Raw genomic sequence first — 26,007 nt, 5'->3', positions numbered from 1 at the left:
AGCCTACCTCTCTCTACCTTCCAGGTGTCCGGAGTTCTACGAGGAGTTCAAGGTACAGCTCCCAGCCAATGTTACAGAGAACCACCACCTGTTGTTCACGTTCTATCACATTAGCTGCCAGCCCCGGCCCAGCACACCTTTGGAGACACCTGTTGGCTACACGGTGAGACCTGGGACCCCTTCTCCTCCCCACCACCAGCCAGGTCACTTCAGTTCTATGACATGTGTCTGGAACTTCCCACTCCCAACTCAGACTGTTCCTAATCTCTCTCTTTGGACTTCCCAGATGGTGGAGGTTTGGGTGGGAAATGACCTGTTGTCAGTGGGCTCACCAGCTCTCACTCATGTCTTTCCCACAGTGGATTCCTCTCCTGCAGCACAGCCGCTTGAGGACAGGTCCCTTCTGTCTGCCTGTGTCTGTGGACCGGCCACCCCCCAGCTACTCAGTGCTCACACCTGATGTGAGTGGCCATCCCCTGACTCAGGGTTCCTTGGTAATAAATAGCACACTCGAGACCCCCTACCCCAGACTAGCCTGGAGTTTCCCAAGCTGCCCCAGGGTAGTATTAATTAATGGGTGGAGAAGAGCTCCCTAGAATACAGTGGTTCCATCATTCTACCTTCCCCCATCCCTCTGTGGCCCTGACTCTAGCCAGGTAGGGCTGGACCCATCTGATGTTGTAACACCAGCAAGTAGGAGGGAGGGGTAGGTGGGGTTGTCCACAGCGTGATCAGGCCCCCAAGGAGCTGGCAGCAGAAGTTCTGGGAAAGAGAATTTCTTGCTCATCCCCACAGTCCCCTAGTTGGCAGACTGGGCTAGGCTGAGTCTAGGGGTGCCCATCTCTCTCTTTCTCATAGGTTGCACTCCCTGGCATGCGATGGGTGGATGGTCACAAGGGCGTGTTCAATGTGGAGCTCACAGCTGTGTCCTCAGTACACCCACAGGTACCCTTGGTTGGGGGAGGGCAGGCAGTGGGGCCATCTGCCCTGGGGTAGGGGCTAAAGAGAAGGGCAAACCTATAGAATAGACCAGGAGGTTGCCACCTCTGCTATTTCTGGGAGTGACCATAGGGACTGTCCTCCCAGCCCCCCCCCCAAAAAAAAGCCTTTTTTAAGACACCTTTGAGGTCCTAAGCACTAGGAAACACTGTGGACTCTCACGTGGCCCAGATGCCCATGGCTCTTGGGCCTAGCATTAGGTAATTGGCCCATGGGCCTGGCTGGCATCCATGGCAAAGTGTGAGTGACCGGGGATAGAAGGAAGGCCGGGGTCACTCCCACCCCCAGGAGCTATTTCTGACTTGGCTGCTGACTCAGGTCCTGGCTCGGGGAAGTTGAGGGTTGGGAGGGCCATTCATGGAGAGCTGGTATACTCAATACTAAGATGATGCTGGCTCACCAGCCTCCTGCACCACCACTCCAATTCCCCCACTACCATGATTTACTTAAGTGATGTACAGCTCAGTCTCTTAGGGACTAGGTGAGCCCAGAGAAGACCAAGAGACTTCTGGGCTGGACTGGGCCAGGTTGGTCAGAAGGAGGGCTCCTGGAGGAGAGAGACTCTGAGCTGAGCCTTGAAGGTCAAGGAATATTTGAATAGACAGGCAGAGGATGCGGACCAGGAGGAAGCATGGTCTGGCCCTGGAGCAGCATTTGTGGATGGTCTGCTTAAGGAGAGGTTACTTTGTGCAGAACAGGGGGTGGCTAGCTGGAACAGGGGTGGCTAGCTGGCTCATTGGATAGAGCACAGGCCTTGGTGTCAGGAATACCTGAGTTCAAATCTGGCCTCAGACACTTAATTACCTAGCTGTGTGGCCTTGGACAAGCCACTTAACCCCATTCGCCTTGCAAAAAAAAAAAAAACCTAAAAAAAAAACAGATCCCTGGAACCTGTCTGACTTGCCCCTTCTACCTCCAGGACCCCCACCTGGACAAGTTCTTCACACTGGTTCATGTCTTAGAGGAGGCTTCCTTTCCTTTCCGCCTGAAGGATGTGATTTTGACTGAGAACAATGTGGAGACAGAATTGAAAAGCAGTGTGGGGGCCCTGAGGCTGGCCAGTCCTGAGCCTCTTGTCGCCTTCTCCCACCATGTGCTGGACAAACTCATCCACCTCATTGTCAGGCCCCCCGTCATTGGGGGCCAGATTGGTGAGAGGCAGGGTCCCCAGACTGGCTAGACTGGATGGGTGGTGCTTCTGGGAATGGTTATGCCACCACTCTGAACCTCTGCTTTCCAGGCTGGAAAATGGGTGCCCCAAGTTAATGCAAAGAGGGAGGGTAACCAGAGCTGACTCGGTGATCTCCCTTGTCCTGTAGTGAACCTGGGCCGTGGGGCCTTTGAAGCCATTGCCCTTGTGGTCAGTCTTATTCACAAGAGCCTGGATGGAGCCCAGGATCAGAGGGGTCACAACCAGCTGCTGGCCGCCTATATCCACTATGCCTTCAGACTGCCTGGTCCTGAGCCTGGCCCCACGGGGGGTGAGTGAGCTACTGCCCACTCCCAAGTGGGGCATAATCAGTCATCCCGGCACTGACAACTCCAACCTGGCAGCACTGAGGACCACTCCCTCCCTAACTGCGGCCTCCCAGATTGGATAGTCAAAGAACAGGGTGTAGGAACCCTTTGGGATCTGACTGACTTTTAAGAAAGGGTGGAGGGTGAGAGAACAGTGTCTTAGAGCCCTTCTAACCCTCACGTACCCCATCCTCTGCCCAGCACCTCCCCCACCCCCTGTGCAGTGTGCTACACTCTCCCGGGCCCCCGGCAGACCCTCCAGCCTCCACCTGTCACGTTCCAAGAGCATCAGCAGCAGCAATCCTGATCTAGCCTCCTCTCCCTGCTCCCCAGATGAGGAGGTCACCCGCATCCTGGCTTGCAAGGTATGGACTAGGACCTGGGAAAGGGAGGGAGGAGGAGGTCACTCATATCCCAACTTGCAAGGTGTGAGCAGAGCCAGGGAAAGGTAGAGGGTTGTTATATACATCCTGATCTTTAAGGTGTGGGCTGGAGCCAGGGAAAGTGGTGGGGTTGGGGTGGAGAAGAAGTCACCTACAGCCTGGCCTGCAAAGAATGGACTGTGGCCAGGGAAAGGTGGGGAAGGAGATTACCTGCAGCCCAAGCCTGCAACATGTGGGCTGGGGGGACATCACTTACCTACCGACCTGCAGTGGGTTTGAAGGGTATGATGGGGATTGGGAAAGGTAAAGAGGAGTGGGTCCTCAGCATCCTTTTGTTGAGGATGGGGGGACATGGGGAGACAGGATGTGAATCACCCTCTCCTCCACTGACCTGACGAGGGATGACTATTGAGTTGGCCTAGTGGTTGGGGGTCAGCAATCTCCAGGTCCCTTCCCCAGTGTGGGCCTTAGTTTCCTCCTCTGTAACATGAGGGATCAAGATCAAGTGAACTCTAAGCTCCTTCCTGTTTTGGAAACCAAGTCTGTTCCCTCTGACCTTCCCCAGCCCACAGACATACACCCCAGCCAGAGGTAAAGGTCTTCCCTGAGCTAAGCAGGTGGCGGGTGTCAGGGAGGGAGGTCAGTGTGCATGCATGTAAACACACACATTTTTGTGCGTGGGTATGTGTGTGCTAAGATGTCATGGGAGCCCATGCTTGGTTTCACCCTGGTTTTCCTCTCTCCCATGTCTCTGGTGCCCCCTCCCCACACCCCTTTCCCTGCACCTATTCACCCACCTACCGGCTCTAGGGTGTGGACCGCTCTCACTCCTGGGTGAATTCTGCTTATGCCCCAGGGGGCAGCAAGGCCGTCCTGAGACGGATTCACCCCCACTACAGCGCTGACCTCAAACAGGTGCCCCACCCTGCCTGCAGCTTGCACCCCAGAGCCCCAATGCATGCCCCCCAGCCCTGCTTTGTGGCATGAGCTCTGCTACCCATTAACATGAGGGTCTGCTGCCTAAAGAAGGGAGCCCATATTCTAACTAATTTTATTAGAGTGGGGAGGGGGACATGATTCTCCACAAAGGAGAATAAATGGTTTCCTCTCTGACCTAGTGAAGATAGGATCCCGGACCCAGGGCTGGGCAGGTCAGCTGAATCAGTATTTTGCCTCTGGTGGGCCCTCCCTGGACACTCTGGGGTCAAGATCAGGAAAAGAGTCGAGGGACAAAAAAGAGGCCCAAGGGCCAACCCTGGGGTATCAAAGCTGGAATCTAAACACATTCAAGTCACAAGGGATTCCTTGTATTTTTCTTACTATTTTCACCTTACCTGGAATGCCCCTCCCCTCCAAATCCCTTACTTCCCACCCCAGATGCATAATCTCTTCTGTCATTCAAGGCCTGGACCACCTCCCATATTCTCTCTGAAGCCTTCCCAGCTTCTTCTGGGCTTTCACAATCTCACCCACCCTCTGGCCTTAGTCGTATGTGGTCTCATCATCCTCTGACTGTCTTTTCTTTGTCCAATCAACTAACAAGCATCTATTAAGCACCTACTATGTACAAAGACAAAAGTGAAACTTTGCCTGTTCTCAAGGAGATTGATTATATTTCTATCAGGAAAGACTCGTACATTTAGAGGAAAATAAAGAATAAATACAAAATGAAGGGGGGCCAGAGAGATGTTAGCAGCTTGGGTGGTGGGGAGGAGCATCAGGAAAGACTTCAAGCATAGGGTAATGATGGAGTTAATTCTTAAAGGAAACTGGGGCATCTGAGAGGCAGAAATAAAAAGAAATGAGACACAGCTGGGACAAAAGCTCAGAGGAGGAAGATGATAATGATAACTAGTAGCTTAACTAGTACTTTAAGGCTGGGAAAGTACTTGTGTTAGCTTGTTTTATTCTCATGATGACTCCAAGATGGGTGCTGTTATTATCTTCATTATACAGGTGTGGAAACTGAGGCAGACAAGGTACTCAACAATTATGCAACAATTAAATGTCTCCAAGTCCCCACCTTCTAAGCCATTGCACACCACCTAGCTGCCCCAGGGTTTCCTGTGTATGAGGAACAGTAAAGGAGGCCAGCTTGATTGAACCCTAGAGTGCATATTGAGGCTGGGTTGCAAAGGGCTCATCCAGAGGAGTGTCTGTTTAATCCTAGAGGTAATAGGGAGCCATGGGAGTTTATTAAGGAAGGGAGTGACATGAACAGACCTGAACGTAGGAAAATCATTTTTGATAGCTGTAAAGAGGGTGGTTTGGAATGGGAAGAGAAGCGATAAGTAGGGCACAGTCCAAAAGAAAGGTGATGAGGCCCTGTGTGATTTTAGAGATGCAGAAGTAAGAACTACAAATCTTAAATTGGAAGGGACTTGAAGGACCATGTAGTCCAACCTCCCTGTTGGTTCCCTGGGGGAAGGACCCAAGTCTCATCCTCTTGGCTTTCACACCATGGGCCAGGGGGCAGAGTCCATAGTCCATTTCAGGACAAAATCCTCTGAAGGATGCTGAACATAGACCTGCCCCAGCTTTCATTGGGGGGAAGCAGTGACACCTAGTGGTCATCTAAGACTGCCTGGGGCCAGGCATTCAATCTTCTGTTCCCACCTCCTTCCCGCTCCTTCATTGGGGTTGGTCTGGCCTATGGGGAGTCAGGGGAGAAGGATGCCTGGGGAAATGGGCCCTAGGGAAGGCTGTTTCCATTGGAGATGTCCGTTTCTCTATTGGATCATCCCATTCAGTTTCTCTACTCACTGCTTCTCCTTGCTCCATCTCCTCCTTCCTTCTTCCTCTGTTCTATCCGCACTAACCCCCTCTTCCATCATCTCTTCCTCTTCCTTTCCATCCCACTCCATTCACAGGCCATGGATCGAGGTCCTAACCGAGCTTCCTCCTATCTTGAGGGCTCCTCATCTCTCCCGGCGACCTCCCAGCCAAGACCTACTGGGAGGAAGGTAGCTTGGTGAAGGGGGCCCTTGTGTATCCTCTTGATCATCCTGTCATGGGGGCTTTCCCCCCTCTCCAGGACCCAGCCAGGGTTGGCACATGGGGAGGTGGGGGGAAAGAGGATCTATCTCATCCCATCTCATCCTCCAGTCTATTCTATCCCTGAGTCCTCTTGTTTGAATTCAGCCTCCTGCACACCTCCTCTCATGGGGGCAGGGACAAAGAAATGGATGTGGGGTTTGGGGTGAAGGAGTCCTAGGCAAGGAGCCCAGAGAGGGCAAGGAGCTGACCTGAGTCACAAAGCCCAGAGAGGTTAGGGCTTAGGGAAGAATAGAGCCCCCCTAGTACCCTCAAGAAGAGAACAAAGAAGGTGGATATTTTGGCTGGAATTGTGCTCCCTAAGTGTTATGGGGAGGGAAAGGGGGAGGCAGCCTGGTCCCTCTATGACCCCTCCCTTTGCCTCCCACTCCTCTGTAGTTATTGCATGAGGAGCTGGCCCTGCAGTGGGTGGTGAGTGGCAGTGCTGTTCGGGAGGCCGTCTTGCAACATGCCTGGTTCTTCTTCCAGCTTATGGTAAGCTTCTGACCCAGTGGGAGAGTTACTTCCAAGATATCTATCTATCCATCTTGGAAAAATTGGAGGATCCATTTATATAGACATGTGTCATCCCCCTCAAATATCTGACCTTTAGCATCCTTCTCACCTCTCCCTGTCAGGTGAAAAGCATGGCCTTACACTTGGTGCTGAGTGAGCGTCTGGACACCCCCCGGAAGCTGCGCTTTCCAGGCCGTTTCATGGATGACATCACAGCTCTGGTCAGCTCTGTGGGGCTGGAGGTCACCGCCCGAAGCCATAAGGTAAGGGCTGGCCTGTAAAGACTAGCTGCTTGGGTAAGGCCAGTCCCCAGTGACATATAGGTACTAGTCAGGACTGACCTGTAATCAGGTAGTGACCTGGGGAACCAAGCTAGCTCAGAGCTGTGGATTGCCCTTCCCTTAGGATTGAGATATGGATGAGCTAGAAGGTGTTGCCAAATGGCCCAACATCAGCCTGGCCTTCTTCCTCAATGACCTCATGTCCCTGGTGGATTGAGAATTCATCTTCAGTCTCATCAGGACCTATTATAAACACTGTCTTTCTAAGTTACCTTTTGCATGGGGCCCTATTCATTAATAAGTTATTGATTGGCACCTTCATATATCTGCCTCTGTCTCTGATATAGAGGAAAGACAGAGGGAGCAGAGTCTGCCTTTACAGAGCCCACAGTCTAGGGGAGACGAGAAGACCTTCCCTCACAGAGATCTCAGTATGACTAGGAAAATGAAGTAACACACATATGATGATACAAGTCATGTATGACCAAAAGGGAGTGTCCACTAGTAAGCTCAGAGGAGAGATCAGTGTGGATGGCAGTCTTTGACAGCATCCCAGAGAGGGAAACTCTTGAAGAATAACTAAGAGGTTGACAAGATAGGAGTAATGGCACTAGTCCATCATGGAAATGGAACCATTGACCACAATAGGAAGTCAGCAAGATGAGCTGGGGGGAGGCTAGGTGGAGTAGTAGATAAAGCACCAGCCTTGGAGTCAGGAGTACCTGGGTTCAAATCCGGTCTCAAACACTTAATAATGACCTAACTGTGTGGCCTTGGGCAAGCCACTTAACCCCATTGCCTTGCAAATACTAAAAATAAAAAATAAAAAAATAATAAAAGATGAGCTTGGGTTTTGTTTGATTTTGTTTCTTGGGGGGGATAGCAAGGAGATGACTCTTAATGAGTTGCAGGGGTCAGCAGGAAGTCCAGAGTCAAATGTCCAACAGAAGTTGGAGAAAAGGAAAAGGATCTGGAAAATTAAGTCTAGGATTGGAGGAAATAATTAAAGGTTTATTACATAGGGGAAGAAATAAAATCGTGACAGAGGATTCCAAAAAATTCCAATTAGAGGGATCAGAGAGGCGCAAATAGAGGTGGAGAGAATACATCTAGCCCTGATGGACAGTAAGGATGATCTCTGTGCTTCCCAGATGGATCCTTAAACTGATATCCTGCCCTCCCCCCCCATCCTCATTAATTGCAGGACTCAGAGCTGGCCGAGCGACTCAACGCCAGCCTGGCCTTCTTCCTCAGTGACCTCTTGTCCCTGGTGGATCGAGGCTTTATTTTCAATCTCATCAGGACCTATTATAAGCAGGTAGGAGAGAGTCATGACCTGGGAGAATGGCCCTGGGGGAGCTGGGTGGGAACCATAGTGGTACCCAAGTGATAAGAAGGAATGATGTTTGGGAGGAAAGAAAGGAGGAGATGACCCTTCCCCTGCCGATCCTTCTGACCAAAGCCTTGGACAGGTGGCCACTCGCCTGCAGTCATCCCCCAACCCCAATGGGCTGATAACTCTGCGCATGGACTTCACCCGCATCCTCTGCAGCCACGAGCACTACGTGACTTTGAACTTGCCCTGCAGCCCCATCTCTCCCCCAGCCTCCCCTTCCCCTTCTGTCTCCTCTGCCACCTCCCAGGTAAGGCCCACCTTGACCCTGACCCTGACCCCCCATCCTCTACCTCCTCCCCCTCTCCAAATGGATTCCAACCCTCAGCTTCCAACTTCATCTGGGGTCTTCTGGGTGTCAACCCCCAAACTTGCAACATCCCCCTTTAGAGTTCAGCCTTCTCCAGCCACGTCCAGGATCCCAAGGTGATCAGCATGTTCGAGCTTTCAGGCTCCTTCCGGCAGCAGCACTTTCTGGCTGGGCTTTTGCTGACTGAGCTGGCTCTAATCCTAGAGCCTGAGGCTGAGGGGTGAGTGGGGGGCATCAGGCTCCTCTGCGAGGGACCACCTTTGGCTCCAGCCTAGCCCACAAGGGCTCCTTGATTTGCCCTGGGTCAGCGGGTGAGGGTCCATATGGCTGCTAACCCCCCAAACCTCCCCAGGGTGTTCTTCCTGCACAAGAAGGCGATCAGCACAGTGCACAGCCTCCTCTGCAGCCACGATGCTGACGCCCGCTATGCAGAGCCCGAAGTCAAGGCCCGGGTGGCCCAGCTCTACCTGCCGCTGCTCACCCTCGTCCTGGACACGCTCCCCCAGTTGCACGACTTCTCAGGTGAGCCAGGCTTGCTTCCAGTGGGGGATCCTGAGGAGGCAGAGCCCCCAGCCAGATGGCCCAGTGGAAAGACAGTGTAAGGCAAGAAGGAGGGCTGAGGTGCTCAGAAGGGAATAAGCATTTATTTAGCTCCTACTGTATACCAGACCCTAGGAAAAGCACTTTCCAAAAGTTATGTGATACTCACAATAACCCTATGAGGAAACAGAAGCAAACAAAGGTTAAATGACTTGCTTAGCATCACACTCTCCAGGGCCAGTGCTCTCTCCACTGTACTAGCTAATGACTTAGAGTCAGTTAGTCACACTAGTGGTGTGACCCTGGGTAAGTCACAAATGATCTGCCTCAGTTTCCTCATCTGTAAAGGAGGGATAATAAGAATAGTGCCTCCCTTACATATTAACATGTGCAGCAGCTGGGGAATAGCACTTCTTTCCCTGGCCCCCTGCTGTCTCTCCACACTTCTATAGGAAGTCCCCTGACAGTGCTAAGCCCTGCTTGTAGAAGAAGGGAGAGAGAGGAGGAAGGTTCCCCAAGGAGAGGGAAGGGCTGATTTCCTCCCATCCCCTTCCTTTGTTAGGCCCAAAGAGGTTTAAGCATTCTTAACCCAATTGAGGAGTTCTCTTGGGTCTTAGGTAAGGTATAGGGGAAGAACTTTATTCAGGATGCCCCTCACCTACCTAAAATAAAGAAAGTCCAGGTTCTCCCAGCTCCCAGTAAAAATGTGTCCTTTCCTCTGCAGAGAGTAGTGGGCAGCGCTCCCGGCTGGCTTCCATGCCCGATGTGGACATAGACACAGATGGGAGCAGTACCATTAGCCCATCTGTGGCTATGGCCATTGCAGGGAGCCCTCTGCCCCCTGGTCCAAGGCCCAGCATCACCCAGGGACCTCCACCTGTAAGTACTGAGCTGAGACACCAGTGTGTGAATAGGGGTAGGAAAAGCTTTCTGAGTAAGAAAAATGGTCAGTTTGCTCCCCCATGGTAGGTCTCCAAAGACGGCCTCAGCAGAGATTGTGGGGGGGGGTGGGAGCTGGGCTGGTGCATTGAGGGTAGAGGATAAATTGCTGTCCCTGCACCTTGAATCTGAGGAAATGACCCATAGTCCATGATGTGGATGTCTGGGATGGGGCGGGCATAGTTATACCCCATATATATAGGTCAGCCTTCTGCTCTTAGCCTCCCCGCACAGTTAGCCCCCTGGCGGCAGATACAAGCCGGACCCTCCTGATATGCACCCTGTGGGTGCTGAAGAACGTGGAGCCTGGACTCCTGCAGCACTGGACTAGTGACCTGGGCCCCGGGCAGCTTGCCCGCCTGCTGGACCTCCTGCATCTATGTACATCCTGCTTTGAATACAAGGTCTGTCCACTTCCTCCCTAGGTGACTTCAGACAAATCAATTCCCTTCTGACCTTCAGTTTTTACACCCCTAAAATGAAGAAGTTGCATTAATGACTTCCAAACCTCTTTCCAATCTGAGATCTTGATCCTACAATCCTACCTTTTGTCCCCCTAAGAGGGGGACAAATCTGCCCTAGTATATAGACCCCTGGTTCTCCCCTTGCCAGTGTGGCAGAGTCCTCTCCAAGACATTCTAGGCCTCTGATAATGCCCTGGGCCAGCCCACAGACTATCCCTTGTTCTTGTTCTCAGCAGGGAGTAGACACCCCTACCTCATTTACTCTGCCACCTGGGTCCCTCCTGTGTAACAACCAGGCATGTATTAAGTAAGGAAATAACATCCTCTACTCTCAAAGAGCTCACAATCAAAAAGGAGAGACTAGGGCAGCTAGGTGGCACAATGGATAGAACACAGGTCCTGGAGTCAGGAGGTCAAATTTGATCTCAGACATTTAATAATCGCTTAGCTTGGGCAAATCACTTAACCCCATTGCCTAAAATAAATTTAAAAAATAAATAAAAAAGGAGAGACTATATCAACTGTGTACAAACCAGATGGCTTCAGTATAAATGAGAGGCTATTTCAGAGAGAAGATACCAGGTAGCTGAGATGAAACCAGGAAAGGCCTCTGGGAGAAGGTGGGGTTTGACATGAATTTTTGGAGGAGACAAGAGAAGCCAAGAGGAAGAGTCAAGGAAGGAAGCCATTCCAGAAACAGGGCAAAAACAGAGAGATGAGAGATGTGCTAGGAAAAAAAAAAACAAATAGGCCAGTATAGCTGGATCACTGAGTATATGCAAAGGAAGAAAGATTCCTGGAAAGGTAGGAAGGAACCAAGTGGTGAAGAGCTTGAGATGCCCAAACAGAGCCTTTTCTATTTGATCCTGGAGGTAATAGAGGACCACCAGGGATGATGCAATGGAAGAGTAATATAGTCAACCTGAAAATCACTGGGTAGCTTGGAGAGAGGAGACATGAAGCAGGGAGTTTTATTAGAAGGCCAGAGCGATAGTCCAAGGATGAGTTGATTTCTTGAGCTAGGGTTGATAGCTATGGAAGAAAATGGAAATGACAAAACTTGATGCTCTGTTGGATTTGTGGGGTGAGTGCAAGTGAGGATGCCTCGGGGTGGTGAGCCTGGAGGACTGGGAGCATGGAAGATTGTGTCCTTCACAGCTACAGGAAAAGTTTGGGAGGCAAGAGAATGAGTTCTGATTTGATGATGTTGAGTTTGAGATCCCTGTGGGACATGCGATTCAAGATGAACACAAGTCAGTTATGATATGAAATCTTTAAGACATTGGAGGTAGATAGATAGATCTGGGAATCGTTTACATAGAGTTGATCATTGAACCCCACCCCCACCCCCACCTCCCTGGTAGTTGATGAGATTGTTGGTTGGTTGTAATCCTTTGTTCTCAAAGAGGACCAAAATGACATCACTATGTTAGAGTCAAGTTACAGTGTGTTTGACTGTGGCCAACCAAATCCATATGAGCCCAGAATGCTCCACCACAGACCAGGCACAAACAGGCCATCTGAACATTTGGGGTGGATTCTTTAAATTTGCACATCTAATGTTTCTTTTGATGAGATCATCTAGTGATAGAATCACCAAGCAATCACCAGTAGAATGGAATGAAAAGAATTGAGGACCAAGAAGAGAGCTTTGGGAGGGGAGGACATCCACATGTGGTAGACGTGACCTCAAGACCCAGCAGGCAAAGAAATAGGAGGAAAACTTAGAGCTGTGGCAAGGAAACCTGGAAAGGAGAATGTATCCAGGAGAATACAGACAACAGGATCTAGGACTACAGAGGTCCTTAGCACCTTTGGAAATGGATGCCACCCTCCCCTGCCCCAGATGATCTGCTTCCTCTTTCCATGTCTTGCAGATATCTTCACAAGAGATTTGGAATGGAAGGAAGGCCTAGGCAGGAAGAGTTGAGGGATGGGGATTAGAGGTTATAGACAGAGCCTACCAGACCAAACCTGCTCTTTAACACATCCTTCCCTTCCATTCAGGGAAAGAAGGCCTTTGAACGTATCAATAGCCTCACTTTCAAGAAGTCACTGGATATGAAAGCCCGACTAGAAGAAGCTATTCTGGGAACCATTGGGGCCCGGCAAGAGATGGTGCGACGCAGCCGGGGTAAGCAATGACTGTTGGAGGTTCCCATTCTTCTGAGCCAGCCATTCCCTCAGTACCTCTTCTGCAGAACAATCTCCTCTGCCCTTCATGGAAGGGACCCCCTTAGCCCTATGACACATGGCCAGCTCAGTTGGAGAGGTTCCCTGGTGATTGTCTGTCTGTACCTCTGTGTCTCAGAGAGAAGCCCATTTGGAAACCAGGAGAATGTGAGATGGAGAAAGAATGTTACACACTGGAAGCAAACCTCAGATAGAGTGGACAAGTGAGTGGGACAGAAAGAATTGGACTGAGGTTGAGGGGAGGAGCAGAGGGGTACAAGAGACAAGGGGTCAAGGGGTTAGGAATTCAGAACCTGGACCTAAGCCATCCCTCCACAAACATATTCAGAAACCAGGCACAGAGCCAACCAACCCAGCAGGGTATGGGTCTGGTTGATGCCTTTCCCAGTATACACTTGGTCTAACACCCCCCCACACACACACATACACTTCTCTCCAGAACCAAGGATGAAATGGAGCACGAAGCCCTCATAGATGGAAACCTGGCAACGGAGGCAAACCTCATAGTTCTGGATACACTGGAGGTCATTGTGCAGGTAGGGGTCCTTGATCAATGACCACAAGGATAATGGCTTCTGCTATTGGGGTTAATGGTGATTTGACCCCATGACTCCTCTCTTCCCTCTTTCTCCCATCCTGCTTCCCCAGCCCTCCAGCCTTTCCTCTTCAACCATACAACCTTCCTCCTTTATTTACCCATCCTTCTGCCAAGCTGCCCATCCATCAGTCTCCCTGCAGTCCATCCACTTTTTTCATCATCATCCATCTCTTTCCCCAGACAGTGATTTTGTCCGAGGCCAAGGAGGGCCTACTAGGGGCCGTGTTGAAGGTTTTACTGCATAGTCTAGGCTGTACCCAAAGTTCCCTCTTCCTGCAACATGGCCTAGCTACACAGAGGGCCCTCGTGTCCAAGGTGAGAGGGGCCTGGGCAGGTACCATGCATCTCCTACCCCTATCTGAAGGTTCCCCGTGACCTTTAGCCCAGGGTCTCTGCCCCTACTTTCCACCCAGAGACTTTTACCAGGTGTAGGAAAGGGGGCTGCAGAATTTGTCCAGAGCCCCATGCCCAGCCTTCCCCCCTGGACACACCCAGATTGTGGGGGAGGTCCTCTGCACACCATATGTCCTAGGAAGGAACATGGGCTGTCAGCTCCCAAGGAGAGGGTGCACATGTGAGAGCATAATTAAATACATCATAATGTGTGCTGGGGCGTTGGTGCGCGGCAGTTCCCAGAGCTGCTGTTTGAAGAGGACACGGAGCTGTGTGCAGACCTCTGCCTGAGACTCCTTCGCCACTGCAGCAGCCGTGTCACCACCATCCGCACCCATGCCAGTGCCTCTCTCTACCTCCTCATGCGCCAGAACTATGAGATTGGAAATGTGAGCAGATGCACAGGGGTAGGGGCAGTCATGGGGGCATGGGAGGAGTGGGGGCTGGGACATGGGGAGATGAAAAGAAGGAGGGACCGGAGGGACCCAGCCAGCCCTTTGTGGCTCTCAGGCAGCTCCTGAGCCATCCCTGCACCCCCACAGAACTTTGCCCGGGTGAAGATGCAGGTGACGATGTCCCTGTCGTCCCTTGTGGGGACCACTCAGAATTTCAACGAGGACCACCTGCGACGTTCGCTCAAGACCATCCTGACCTATGCTGAGGAGGACCTAGAACTTCGGGACACCACCTTTGCTGAGCAGGTGCCCTGAGACCTAGCCCCAGTCCTTCCCTCCCTTCCTCCATTCCTGCTGCCCCCCTGGCCTCTCACCAACCCTTGCAATTACTCCCAGGTCCAAGATCTTATGTTCAATCTGCACATGATCCTGACAGACACAGTGAAAATGAAGGAACATCAGGAAGACCCAGAGATGCTCATTGATCTTATGTACAGGTGACAGGGCATGGATGGGTGAGAGGTCAGGAGGCAGGTGAGAGGGCATGGACAGATGAATGGGATGAGACATACTAGATGCCTCTGTTTGACACTAGGATTGCCCGTGGGTACCAGGGTTCCCCAGACCTTCGGCTGACATGGCTTCAGAACATGGCCGGCAAGCATGCAGAACGGGGGAATCATGCAGAGGCAGCTCAATGCTATGTCCATGCAGCAGCTCTGGTGGCAGAGTATCTTGCCCTATTGGAGGACAGCCGCCATCTGCCTGTGGGCTGTGTCACCTTCCAGGTGGGCAGGGGGCAAGGGGAATGTGGGGGCAACTCAGAGGTGTAACCACAGCCAGGGCCGAGATGAGAAAGGATTCACTCCACCTGAGCCCCTTGATAGACACTGGGTCACTTCTTGCCTAGAGCATCTCATCCAATGTGCTGGAAGAGTCGGCAATCTCAGATGACATCCTTTCCCCAGATGAAGAGGGGATCTGCTCTGGGAAGCATTTCACCGAACTGGGGCTGGTGGGACTGCTGGAGCAGGCAGCTACCTCCTTCACCATGGTCAGCTGGAGCCAGGGGAGTGGGTTGATGGGGTGGGGGGGTGGGAGTGGGGGAGAAGAAATCATCCAAGGGACTCCAAGAAATTCCCTAGCTAAGATTAATCCCGTCAGAGGGAGCGAAAAGCCCAGGCATGAGTTTAACTCTGTCTCTGCTCCCATGGCCCAGGGTGGGCTGTACGAGGCTGTGAATGAGGTCTACAAGATCCTCATACCTATCCTGGAAGCCCACCGAGACTACAAGAAGTTGGCCATTGTTCATGGAAAACTCCAGGAGGCCTTTACCAAGATCATCCATCAGGTCAGCACCACGTCCCATCACCCTCATCCCCCCGCCTCCACCCCTGCAGCCACTCTCTCTTGACCAAAATCCTTTGTCCATACCAACATTTTGGTCCCCTAGGTCACCTTGCCCTCTATGTCACTGACTTCTCCTCACATTGGTCCCCTGGACAGACTAGGCTCGCCCCACCCCAATGCAGGCTGACTCCTGGGGCTCAATGGCCAGTACAAGGGGTGAAGGTAGAAAAGTAGCCCTAGGAGCTGCTAGGTGGCGCAGTGGATAGAGCACTGACCCTGGAGTCAGGAGTTCCTGAATTCAAATCCGGCCTCAGACACTTAATAATTACCTAGCTGTGTGGCCTTGGACAAGCCACTTAACCCTATTGCCTTGCCAAAGAAAGAAAGAAAGAAAGAAAGAAAGAGAGAAAGAGAGAAAGAGAGAAAGAAAGAAAGAAAGAAAGAAAGAAAGAAAGAGAAAGAGAGAGAAAGAAAGAAAGAAAGAAAGAGAGAGAGAGAGAGAGAGAGAGAGAAAGAGAGAAAGAGAAGTAGCATAAGAGGTTTGGCAGAGATTGGGGGACGATGGGGAATGCAGTGAACCTCACAACCTTTTGTCTTCTCTTTGTTTCTTCCTTCAGAGCTCTGGTTGGGAGGTAAGCTGAGTCACCCCCATCTCCTCCCTGGCTGAGCTAGGCACCCCTCTATGGAACCTGCTGGGATTGCCCTAAAACCAGCAGGGGGAGCTCAAGGAACTCAGCACCCCCCCAACCCCCACAGCCCAGGATCAGAAGCAGCTGTGGCTTGGCAGGGGGAGGGGAGGCACTAAACCCTATCCAGTCTCCACCCCCTGCCTGGCACAGCTGTGGGGTGACCACTGCCAGGGTCAGATCCCCCTCCTCCCTCTCAAGTCCCGTGGGCAGCGCCTGAGACCAGATGACTCAACCTAGCTCTGGCTGCCGCCTCTGGGGAGTCCCCAGTGCTTGGGGGAGGGGGGCCTCCCTGCGCAGTCACCCTCCCCATCCTGACCCCCACACATACCACTCCCCGCCTGGTTCTGAGGCTGTGGTTGAGTAGTCCGGATGGGGTGACAAAAGACAATGCCAATATCCCTGGCAGCTCCCTCACCAGGGCTGAGGCTTCTGGTCCCAATCAGAGCAGCCCCCCACCCAGCTAGCAGCCCCAAGCCTCTGTTTCTCCTCTGTTTGTCTCTCTGTATGTCTTTGGTTAATCACAGCCAGCCCTGTCAACCCCCTCGTGTAGGACTATTTTTAGGCCTCTCTGGGGTTCTGAGAGAAGTTTCAGCCCTAACATGGTTTTGGTGTGCTTTGGGCATGGGGGCCACCTGGATCTGCTGGGGCTGCCCCTCCCTTCCCCTGTCCTGGAACTGCTTGCCTCAGGTTATCTGTTGGAATGAACTGATTCCAGGGCCCCTGGGTTGGGAGATGCTTGTCCTTTTGGGGTCCCCTACATTGAAGTTCAGATCCATAAAGAAAGGTACTTATAACTCGGGCCTCAGGTCCCACATAGATGTGTTCTCTCTTTCTTCCATGCTCCCTGGGACTGACTCTTCCCCTATCTGGACGTCATTGGTAAGTAAATTCATTTCAAACCAAAACAGTCCCCTCCCAGAAAAAAAGAATAGCTACCTTTCTATTTGTACCAGGGAGAGAAGAAAGGGCAGAAAGCTTAGAATCCAGGGTGCTAGATTTGGGGGGAATGGCCTTGAGGAGTCTTGAGGGCCCTCATGGTTCAAAGCAGGGGATCAGAGAGTTTTGCCTTCATACCCATTTCACTTTCTCCCAGTCTCCCCATCTCTGTATCAACTGGGAATTGGAGGAGTATAGACAGACCATCTCAGCTCCATAAATCCTCTTCCTATCTCCTCTGGGATCTGGGGGGTGTTTGTGTACCTCTCTCCCAGTCTAGGGGTGCCTGCTTCATTAGGGAAAGGCCCTTTCTATAACTTGGTCTGAGGGAGGAGGGGATTAGGATTCCTGGGTCCTGCCCTTTAGGGTCTCCTTCCCCCAGCTGATCGAGGTGGCACTGCCACTGAGGCCAGACACCAGGGGAAATAAATGCCTTTCCCTGAGGTAGGTGTGCTGTTCTCGTCCTAACTCCTGCCCCTTTAACCCAGGTCCCCAGCGGATGTTTGGGACCTATTTCCGAGTTGGCTTCTACGGCTCCCGCTTTGGGGATTTGGACGAGCAGGAGTTTGTGTACAAGGAGCCATCAATTACAAAACTGGCTGAGATTTCCCACCGTCTTGAGGTGACTTGGGGGGTTGGGGGCACAGCATGGCTCCATCCTGAGCCCCCTGATTCCCTCCACATGTGGTCCTCCTCTGAATTTCCCTCACTCCTTTCCCCATCCTCCCCAGCTCATTAGCAAGGTGCCGGTGATGAGATCCAGGGGCTGGGAGGGCCTGGGCAGGCCCTGGTCCCCAGTCAACAGCTTGGTATTCTGTTCCCCAGGAAAGGGAGGGGGAGAAGGAAGGGGTGGTGCCAGCTCATGGCTGGGAGGAGACTCCCAAAGCTGAGGATGGAGGGGGAGCAGGGCCCAGACATTTGTTATCAATTTAACCATGGATTCCAGGGCTCAGGCAAGGCTGGGCTCCCCACGTGATGAATGAGAGAAAGGGGGGTGGTATGGTGACTCAGGGTAAGGGGGGATGCTGTGGGCTGCGGCTGAGCCGGCCGGAGCCGGGCTCATTAACTGTCTGACCAGTCATGAAGAGGGAAATTGGGGGTTGGGAAGAAATCCTGGGTCCCCCTTGGCCCCCCTGCCCTGTCCAGACCCAGTGTGGTCCCATTCTCCAAAGTATCTCCCAAACCTATGACCTGCCCCCACCTCAGGAATTCTACTCGGAACGATTTGGTGATGATGTGGTTGAGATCATCAAAGACTCTAACCCTGTGGACAAAACCAAGCTGGAGCCCCACAAAGTAAGAAGAGTCCCCAAACATACCCCCGGCATCCCTTCACTTGGGCATTTCTAAAGGATGAGGCAGGGGTGGCCTCTGGGGACGATTGGCAGGTCCTCTGAGGATATTTGGAGGAGTTAACATGTAGGGGAGATGGTAATCCTAGGGAGTTGTGGGGCTTTCATGGTCTTTTCCTTCTGCCCCATCCCCAGGCCTACATCCAGATCACCTATGTGGAGCCCTACTTTGATACATATGAGCTGAAGGACCGAGTGACATACTTTGACAAGAACTATGATCTTCGCACTTTCCTGTTCTGTACGCCCTTCACCGCCGACGGCCGTGCTCACGGGGAGCTTCGGGAGCAGCACAAGCGAAAGACGCTGCTGAGCACGGCCCACGCCTTCCCCTACATCAAGACCCGAATCAATGTCATCCACAAGGAAGAGGTGCCAGGGTCATGAGGGGGCTGCTCTGGGGCCCACCAGGGCAGGGAAAAGGCTACATACCCCCAGTTTCCCAAAGTTTAACCCAGGCCCCTTTGTCATTCCCAAATCCTTTCCAATTGTGTGTCCCCAGACTGTGCTCACACCTGTGGAGGTAGCCATCGAGGACATGCAGAAAAAAACAAGGGAACTCGCCTTTGCCACAGAGCAGGAGCCGCCCGATGCCAAGATGCTCCAGATGGTGCTCCAGGGCTCTGTAGGGCCCACAGTGAACCAGGCACGACCATCAGAGGGTGGAAACCTGGGTCGGGTGGGCACATAGACTGAAATGGGTGCTATTGCTAGGACAAGATAGGTAACCAAGTGGGAGCGTGAGAGCAGGTGAACCAGGTGAGAGGCCAAGAATAGAGAACACCATAATGAAATGTGCATAGGGGTCCTCTCTGCCAGGCCTCTGGATTGAGACTGAGGGAAAAGACAGTGACTCGAACCCAGGGCTAGCAATTCCAGACCTGAAATGTTCCCCAGACAAGTCTCAAGTTGGAATTGTGAGCTCTCTCAGCCCACCCCCCTTCCACCACAAACAGGGTCCCCTGGAAGTAGCACAAGTGTTTCTGGCTGAGATCCCCGAGGATTCAAAGCTCTTCCGACACCACAACAAACTCCGTCTTTGCTTCAAGGATTTTTGCAAGAAGTAGGTCTCCTATCCTTTCCAGCCCTCCTGCCCCAAAGCCTTTCTCCCTGCCCCATGAGCTCCTCAGCCTCCCCTGGAGCCTAAGCCCCGCTTCTGGCCACAGGTGTGAGGATGCCCTGAGGAAGAACAAGGCCTTGATTGGCACAGACCAAAAGGAGTATCACCGGGAACTGGAGCGAAATTACAGTCGCCTAAAGGAATCGCTGCAACCCCTGCTGACTCAGCGCATCCCACAGTTGTTTGCCCCTGCCTCCTCTGGCCCCAGTCCCAGGTAAGGAAGGTCCAGTCTGGCTCAGCCCCCAAGCCAAAGAGACACGATGGCATGTCACATTTCTGTAGGATTTCTATGTTGGATTCTGGCCACCACCTGAGCTGGGCGCTATTACTACAGATGAGGAAACTGGGGCTGGAAAGGATTAAGGGGCGTGAGAGGCAGCTAGGTATCTAGTGAGTAGAGTCAGCACTCGGCAGCTTGTCAGCCCAGGCAGCCTCACTTTCCTCATTTGTAAAATAGATATAACACTCACCTCCCAAGCTTTTTAGGAGGAAATTAAAAAGAATAATACTTAAAGGGCTTTGCAAACATTAAAGTTGATAAAACTGTTACTATTCTCATGACTTGCCTAGAACTAGACAGCTGTTAAGAGTACTGAGGTTGGATTTGAACCTGGGCCTTCCTGACCCCCAAATACTATGTCTAATATTTTGTAGGATGCCTTCCAATACACGGTCTGGGGATCCTTGAGAAACCTAGTGTTAGGGGCAGCTAGGTGATGCAATGAATAGAGCACCAAGCCCTGGAGTCAGGAGGACCTGAGTTCAAATTCCACTTCAGACACTTGATTCTTACTAGCTGGGTGACCTTGGGCAAGCCACTTAACCCTGATTACCTCAAGTCCTTGGCTATCTGCAGTGGTCCTGATTCATATCTGACCCCCCCCCCCGACCCAGATAGCTCTGAAGGAGAAACTGAGGCTGATGACTTAGCAGAGCCCCCGTCACTCACATCCAGTTTACTTGCTTATCATAGTGTCATCTCCCAGATCTCCTGGTCTTCAAGGATGAAGGCCAGAATGGCAGCCAGCATGAGGGTAGAAAGGGAAGGCCTAAAACCTAAAAAGGACTGGAGGGGAGATAAAGGGGCAAATTAACTCAGCCCAACGCTTACTGTCGGTTACATTTGAGTGCCCGGTTCTTTCCACAGGGCCTGGCACTAAATAAAAATCTTTGTTGCCAGGCTGACCACAAAGGAATAACTCTAATGATGTGGGAAGGGAATAATGGTGAGTGGGGAGGGGGCTTCTCTGATGTAGTGGTTTCCCCTCCCTCTCCCTTTTTCTCCCCCCCCCCACCCAGGAACTCTTTGAACCGGACAAGTTTCAGAAAATTTGAAGGCTGATTGAGGCCAAAGGACAGAGGCCAGCGCAGGGGGCTGGGACCCCCCCCCCCCCACACACACACACACACGATGGAGGCCTGGCCTGGGCGGCCCCCCGGCCGGGCCACTGGTGCTTTTGTGGCTCCTGCACCCTCTCCCCCCTCCCCCGGCACGGAGGGTCCACACCTGTGTTTACGTTTCCCTTTTTTTAATTTAAAGAGACTTTTTCAAAAATCGCCCACTGAGCATGATTCCTCCCTTGGGGGGCCGGGCCGGGCTGGGGGCAGGTTTCTCGGTGGGGGGCCACTGGTACGGGGTCGCCCCGGGCCAGGGGACCGGGTGGGGGCTGGGCCCGCCCTCTCGGGGATGTTTTGGTAACTTGGCGGCGCCGCCCTGGGCCCGGGCCGGCCGCCGCGGATAAGCGGGGAGGAGCTGGCCCGGGCGGGGGCGCTATCGCGGCCCGGGGGGTGGGGGGCCCCGGCGTCTGCCCACGCCCTGCTCCTGGAGGGGTCCCCGGGACGCCAAGGGCGGCGGGGCGACCCCCGCGCGGCGGCCCGGCAGGTCCTGCCGCAGGGTCCGCCTTTCCGTGTCGGAGAGACCCTCCCCCCGCACCTGCCGCGCAGGTGGAGGCCGCACCTGTCCCGGGCAGAGCCCGCCCCGCCCCGCCCCGCCCCGCGTCGGTGGCCGCGGCTCCGGGAGGGCGGTGCCCGCGGGAGGGGGCGGGGCGGGGGCGGGGCGGGGGAGGAGGCGGCGGCTGCCCAGGCTGGGAGCGGAGCGGAGCCCGCGCCGAGAGACGCGCCGGGCCGGGGCCGCCGAGGAAGCCGGGGCCGAGCCAGGTACCCGGGGCGGGCGGGAGCCCCGGAGCGCGGAGCCGCCTCCTGCCTGCCCTCTGTCTGCCTCCCCTCTGCCGCCTCCGTCCCTTCTCTCGGCCTCTGTCTCTCCTCTCTCCTGTCTCTCTCCTCTCTCTGCCTCCTCTGTCTCTTTCTCCTCTCTCTCTAATCTGCCTCCTCTGTCTCTTCTCCCCTCTGTCTCTCCTCTCTCCTGTCTCTCTCCTCTCTCTGCCTCCTCTGTCTCTTTCTCCTCTCTCTCTAATCTGCCTCCTCTGTCTCTTCTCCCCTCTGTCTCTCCTCTCCCCTCTGTCTCTCTCCTCTCTCTGTCTCCTCTGTCTCTTTCTCCTCTCTGTCTCTCTAATCTGCCTCCTCTGTCTCTTCTCTCCCCTCTGTCTCCTCTGTCGGTCTCTGTCTCTCCTCTCTCTCCCCTCTGTCTCTCTCCTCTCTCTGTCTCCTCTGTCTCTTCTCTCCCCTCTGTCTCTCCTCTCTCTCCCCTCCGTCTCTCTCCTCTCTCTGTCCCCTCTGTCTCTTCTCTCCCCTCTGTCTCTTCTCTCTCCCCTCTGTCTCTCTCCTCTCTGTTTCCTCTCACTGTCTCTTTCTGTCTCTGTCTCCTCTCTCTCTTCTGTCTCTCTGTCTCTATCTCTGTGTCCCCCACCCATTCTCTACTTTTAAAAGTTTCTAGCTCCTGCATTGTCTCCCACACTTGCCCGGGCGTCTCTGCACCTACTTGTCTCCCCATCTGCCTCTAAATCTCTGCTCGTCTCTCCTTTCCGGCTTTCTTTCTCGATTCCAGTTCTTAAAGTCCCTTCAACGTGGGACCATTGCTCCAAAAGCCAGTCTCTCCGTCCAGGGCAAAGAAATTGGTGGATGAGGAGCTAAGAGGCAATGCTGAGGCCAGAGGCCTCTCCCTGTGGCCCGGGCTGGGCTGGGGCCGGAATTGGGGAGGGAGTGAGATCCAGCTGTTTGCTATTAGCTGAGGCTGGTGAGGAGGCCCTGAAACCCCATCTGTCTCGTAGCCCCTGGTCCCCACCGGGGGCTTGATCTGCCCCCGGCCCAGCCCTCTCATGCTAATCCTGAAGTCCAGTCCTGTCTATCCTATTTCCAGGCCCAAGCCAGGGTGGGTTTCCGAGGGCCCCGGGACCTGGGGTGGGGGGGGGGGGAGAAGCCTCAGGACCAGCTTCCCCCTCCTACACAGACTGAAACTCCCTCTCCAGCGGTCTGATCCCTTGAAAGAACTGGGTTGATTGAGTCCCAGGGCAGGCTTGTCATCCTTGGGAGGGAGACAGGGAAGAAGAAACTGTCTTGTGACTCGGAGGGCTGAACTCTGGTATTCTAATCTCAACCCTGCGATCTGTCCTCTCCCCCTTATCTCTCCCCTCAAAATTAGCAGAAGACCCGGGGGAAGGGGCCCAAGAGACTCCCAATGAGTCTAGATGGCATCCTGCCGAGAAGTAGGTGGGCAGAATGCATTCCAGTGCCATCTCTAGTATAGGGAGGGAGGGGGGCAAGATTCAGGCAGGAGGAGGGGGAGGGGAAGTGTTCAGACTTGGGGACGGGACATTTTGCCAAAGAGAATATCTGTGACCTGGGAGGGTGAGTCAAACTAGGAAAGTGAATGTCTGAGCCCAGGAGAATATGCGGGCCAGGAAAGGTGGCATCCTGACCTCAGGGAGAACTGTTCCGAGGGAAAGGGGTATTCATGCCCAGGTAACAAGGAGCATCTGTCCAAGAATGGCTAGGAAAAGGGAATGCTGTTTACCAAGTAGTGTTTGGGTCTGGGAAAGAATTTTGTACCCAGAAAGGGAGTATGAGGATCAGAAAGGGCTATCCAGCTGGGAAAAGGCTCTCTTGGAGCTGGGGGGGGGGGGGTGTCCCGTTCAGGTAATACAGCAGAGAAACAGTTTGCTAGGGAGGGACTCTGATGGGGAAAGGGGCATCCAGTAAGAAGTGTCTGGCCAGAGAGGGAGTGTCCAGTGTCTGGGTTGGGGGTGGGGAGCCACAAGGAGAGTATGGGGGCCAGGAAGAGGACATGGGTCTGGAAAAAGAGCCTGGGGAGGGGGTGTCCAGTAGTTCTGGGGCGGGGTGTCCAATGGGCTCATTCTGAATGACCCCATTGAGGGAGGGGGCGGGCGGGACCAACAGCTGGACAATTGGTGCTTTCAGGCCCCTGCAGGAGATTTCCTCCCCCTTAGCCCCTAACCCCTGCCTCTCCTTTCCTTAATTCTCTATTAGTCTCTCTCCTCCAGTCGTTCCCTTTGCCCCTAGCTGCTGTATGTCTCTGAGCCTGTATGGCCGAGGGCTTAGGAGAGTTCTGATTCCCCTCCCCCTCCTTTCCTCCCCATCTGCCCCAGCTTAAACTCTTCCCATATCCATTGGGGTAGGGCAGGAAATCATGGTCCTATAGATCAGAAGACTGACCTTGCCTTTAGGCCCCCTCCCTTTGGTTCCTATAAGCCCCCTCCCCCTCTCAACATCTGGTTTCTGTTCCCATCACACCATACATCTGGGGGTCTGAGTCACTGGCCACGAGGTGGGGGAAGGGAAAGCTGCAGAGGCCCCTGGTCTGGTTTCTGGGACCCTGGAGTTGCTTTCTGTCCTTGTCCCATAACCTTGTCTCTGCAGACCTTGATTTCCCTTTGGGAGATTGAGGAGATGGGAGAAGGAAGGGCGATATGGTTGGGCTGGAGGACCAGTGATTCTTTAGTTCACAAAAGATGGGAAATTGGGTGGAAACAAGAACAGTCTGTCCCCCCATGTTCCAGGGACAAGAGGGACTGGAGGATGTAGACAGAAAGTCAGAGGGAGAGAAAGAAACCGACAGAAAGACGTGAAGAAACAGTGACTCGCAGGAAGAGAGAGTGGCCAAGGAGAAAGGACGCCCGGCCCCGGCCCCCCATGCCTGTCTGCCTTTCCCTTCTGTCCCAGGTATGGGCCTGCGTTGTACAGACCTGGGGTCAAGGGTTTCAGATGTCAGGAAGTTGGAGGAAACCTCTGCCAGAGGCCCATGCTGTTCCCACTAGCCAATCTGAGGCTTGTCCCAAAGCCACAGCCATTTAGATCGGACTGGAGGCAGGGGGTGCGGGAGAGTCCAGAGCAAGGGCCAGGAGGCTCTGCTCCCCACTACCAGGACTTAGCAGGCTGCCTGACCCACACGCATGGGGAGGAAGGGAGGGAATGGCCCCCCAGTGACCTCCCAAGGCTCCTTTGGGCTCAGGGTCCCAGGAACCGCCTCTGGCCAGGAAGGTTAGTGTCCCGGGCCAAGGGCCAAGGAAAAGGCTTCTGAAAAGCCTCACAAGGCCCTTTTCCACCCTGGCTGGAGTTTTCCCTTCTTCCTTTCCTCCCCTCGGTCTCTTCTCTCCCCCCTTCCCCAGCTGCCCGCCCACCAGGCCCCCCAGTCCCTGCTTTCCCCTGGGGTGGGTGTGGCTGAGCCCTGAGCCAAGACTTGTTCTGTGGTGGCAGGAAGTTCTCATGTAGCCGAGGCAGCGAAACTGTTTATTTTTAGAGAAAATTGTTTCCATATAGGGGAAAGGCCTCATTCCTTCTCACCCTCACTCCCTCACTTCTCTCCTGCCCGCTGGCCCTGCACCATGCCTCTTCTCTCCCACTGTCTCTTCTGCATTTCTGCCTCTGATTGTCATCCACCCTGGATGTGTCTTTGCCCTCCCTGTGAACATGACCTTGATTCTCTTTCTTCCTATCTTTCCTCATCGTCCTGTAAGAATATAAACGACCCAGCTAGATGCCAATTCACCATCTTCCAGTACACCTCCTTCCCAGGATGTCCCCTGACAGCAGCCAGGGTATCTTCGGGTCCCCTCAAAGGGCAGGTTGGGGGCTCCAGCCTTCCTGGAGAGGCAGGATGAGGCCTGGCTGAGGTTGAAGTGGTAGTGAGAGCAACCTTGGGGGGTGTATTTAGGGGGCCGGCCAGGGAGGCGGACCGGCTGAGGTGCTTCCCCATAGATGGGCATCTCTAGGAGAAGGAGGCCCTTGCATGAAGATTGGGCAGGGGGGAGTTGGCTGGACCTGAACAGAGTGGGCTGGCTGGGTATTATGGGAGCATCTGGAATCTGACCAAGAAAGGCTAAGCAGGACAGATTTGAGGGAGGTAGAAGCAAGAAGGGCTGTCCAGACCAGTGGTTTATATTTCTTAGGAGATGTCCAACATCCCCTTCTGGCCTCTTGTCCCCATTTCTATCCTGGGTGTGTGTGTGTGTGTGTGTGTGTGTGTGTGTGTGTGTTTTCAGGGTGGGGAGGGAGCAAGAGCTGGTTGTTCATCCGCCTATTATTTGTTTCTTGTTTCCCCATGCCCACCCTGATCTGGCCCATTCAAGCCAGAACAAACACTAATTCTACGAGTCCATGGAAAACAAGCTTTGGGTCCAACCCATCCAAGAGAGCTTATCAGACCAGCTGTTGGACTGGACTGTTTCTCCTCAGGCTAGAGCTGGCCTCAG

General features: G+C 53.5%; 1 protein-coding gene across 8 annotated transcripts in view; it reads left to right on the top strand.

Moving 5' to 3' along the window:
• The window catches only part of DOCK6 (dedicator of cytokinesis 6), an 85,269-nt gene that overhangs the window by 35,748 nt on the left and 23,514 nt on the right, over positions 1-26,007 (top strand). For 2 of the 8 annotated variants that reach the window (XM_074203436.1, XM_074203435.1), the window contains exons 17-50: positions 25-163; positions 360-461; positions 859-945; positions 1,919-2,150; positions 2,319-2,480; positions 2,719-2,882; positions 3,711-3,815; positions 5,771-5,863; positions 6,333-6,428; positions 6,572-6,712; positions 7,935-8,048; positions 8,203-8,373; positions 8,514-8,653; positions 8,786-8,955; positions 9,698-9,852; positions 10,134-10,316; positions 12,384-12,510; positions 12,688-12,772; positions 13,009-13,105; positions 13,348-13,482; positions 13,797-13,949; positions 14,103-14,261; positions 14,352-14,452; positions 14,551-14,743; positions 14,866-15,009; positions 15,175-15,306; positions 15,923-15,937; positions 17,427-17,552; positions 18,137-18,226; positions 18,418-18,654; positions 18,785-18,928; positions 19,239-19,345; positions 19,449-19,616; positions 20,702-20,972. In XM_074203436.1, coding sequence (XP_074059537.1) covers positions 25-163; positions 360-461; positions 859-945; positions 1,919-2,150; positions 2,319-2,480; positions 2,719-2,882; positions 3,711-3,815; positions 5,771-5,863; positions 6,333-6,428; positions 6,572-6,712; positions 7,935-8,048; positions 8,203-8,373; positions 8,514-8,653; positions 8,786-8,955; positions 9,698-9,852; positions 10,134-10,316; positions 12,384-12,510; positions 12,688-12,772; positions 13,009-13,105; positions 13,348-13,482; positions 13,797-13,949; positions 14,103-14,261; positions 14,352-14,452; positions 14,551-14,743; positions 14,866-15,009; positions 15,175-15,306; positions 15,923-15,937; positions 17,427-17,552; positions 18,137-18,226; positions 18,418-18,654; positions 18,785-18,928; positions 19,239-19,345; positions 19,449-19,616; positions 20,702-20,744 — 4,510 coding nt within the window. In that variant the 3' untranslated portion in view covers positions 20,745-20,972. Of the gene's footprint in view, positions 1-24; positions 164-359; positions 462-858; positions 946-1,918; positions 2,151-2,318; positions 2,481-2,718; positions 2,883-3,710; positions 3,816-5,770; positions 5,864-6,332; positions 6,429-6,571; positions 6,713-7,934; positions 8,049-8,202; positions 8,374-8,513; positions 8,654-8,785; positions 8,956-9,697; positions 9,853-10,133; positions 10,317-12,383; positions 12,511-12,687; positions 12,773-13,008; positions 13,106-13,347; positions 13,483-13,796; positions 13,950-14,102; positions 14,262-14,351; positions 14,453-14,550; positions 14,744-14,865; positions 15,010-15,174; positions 15,307-15,922; positions 15,938-17,426; positions 17,553-18,136; positions 18,227-18,417; positions 18,655-18,784; positions 18,929-19,238; positions 19,346-19,448; positions 19,617-20,701; positions 20,973-21,465; positions 21,560-24,315; positions 24,479-26,007 lie in introns of those variants that run through there. The other 6 variants (XM_074203440.1, XM_074203439.1, XM_074203437.1 and 3 more) reach the window with 5 other exon arrangements.

This window comes from Macrotis lagotis, chromosome X, assembly GCF_037893015.1.
Source record: "Macrotis lagotis isolate mMagLag1 chromosome X, bilby.v1.9.chrom.fasta, whole genome shotgun sequence".
Classification (NCBI taxonomy): Eukaryota; Metazoa; Chordata; class Mammalia; order Peramelemorphia; family Peramelidae; genus Macrotis; species Macrotis lagotis.
Note: the sequence above shows the minus strand (reverse complement) of the source record. Positions and strands in the feature narration are given on the sequence as shown.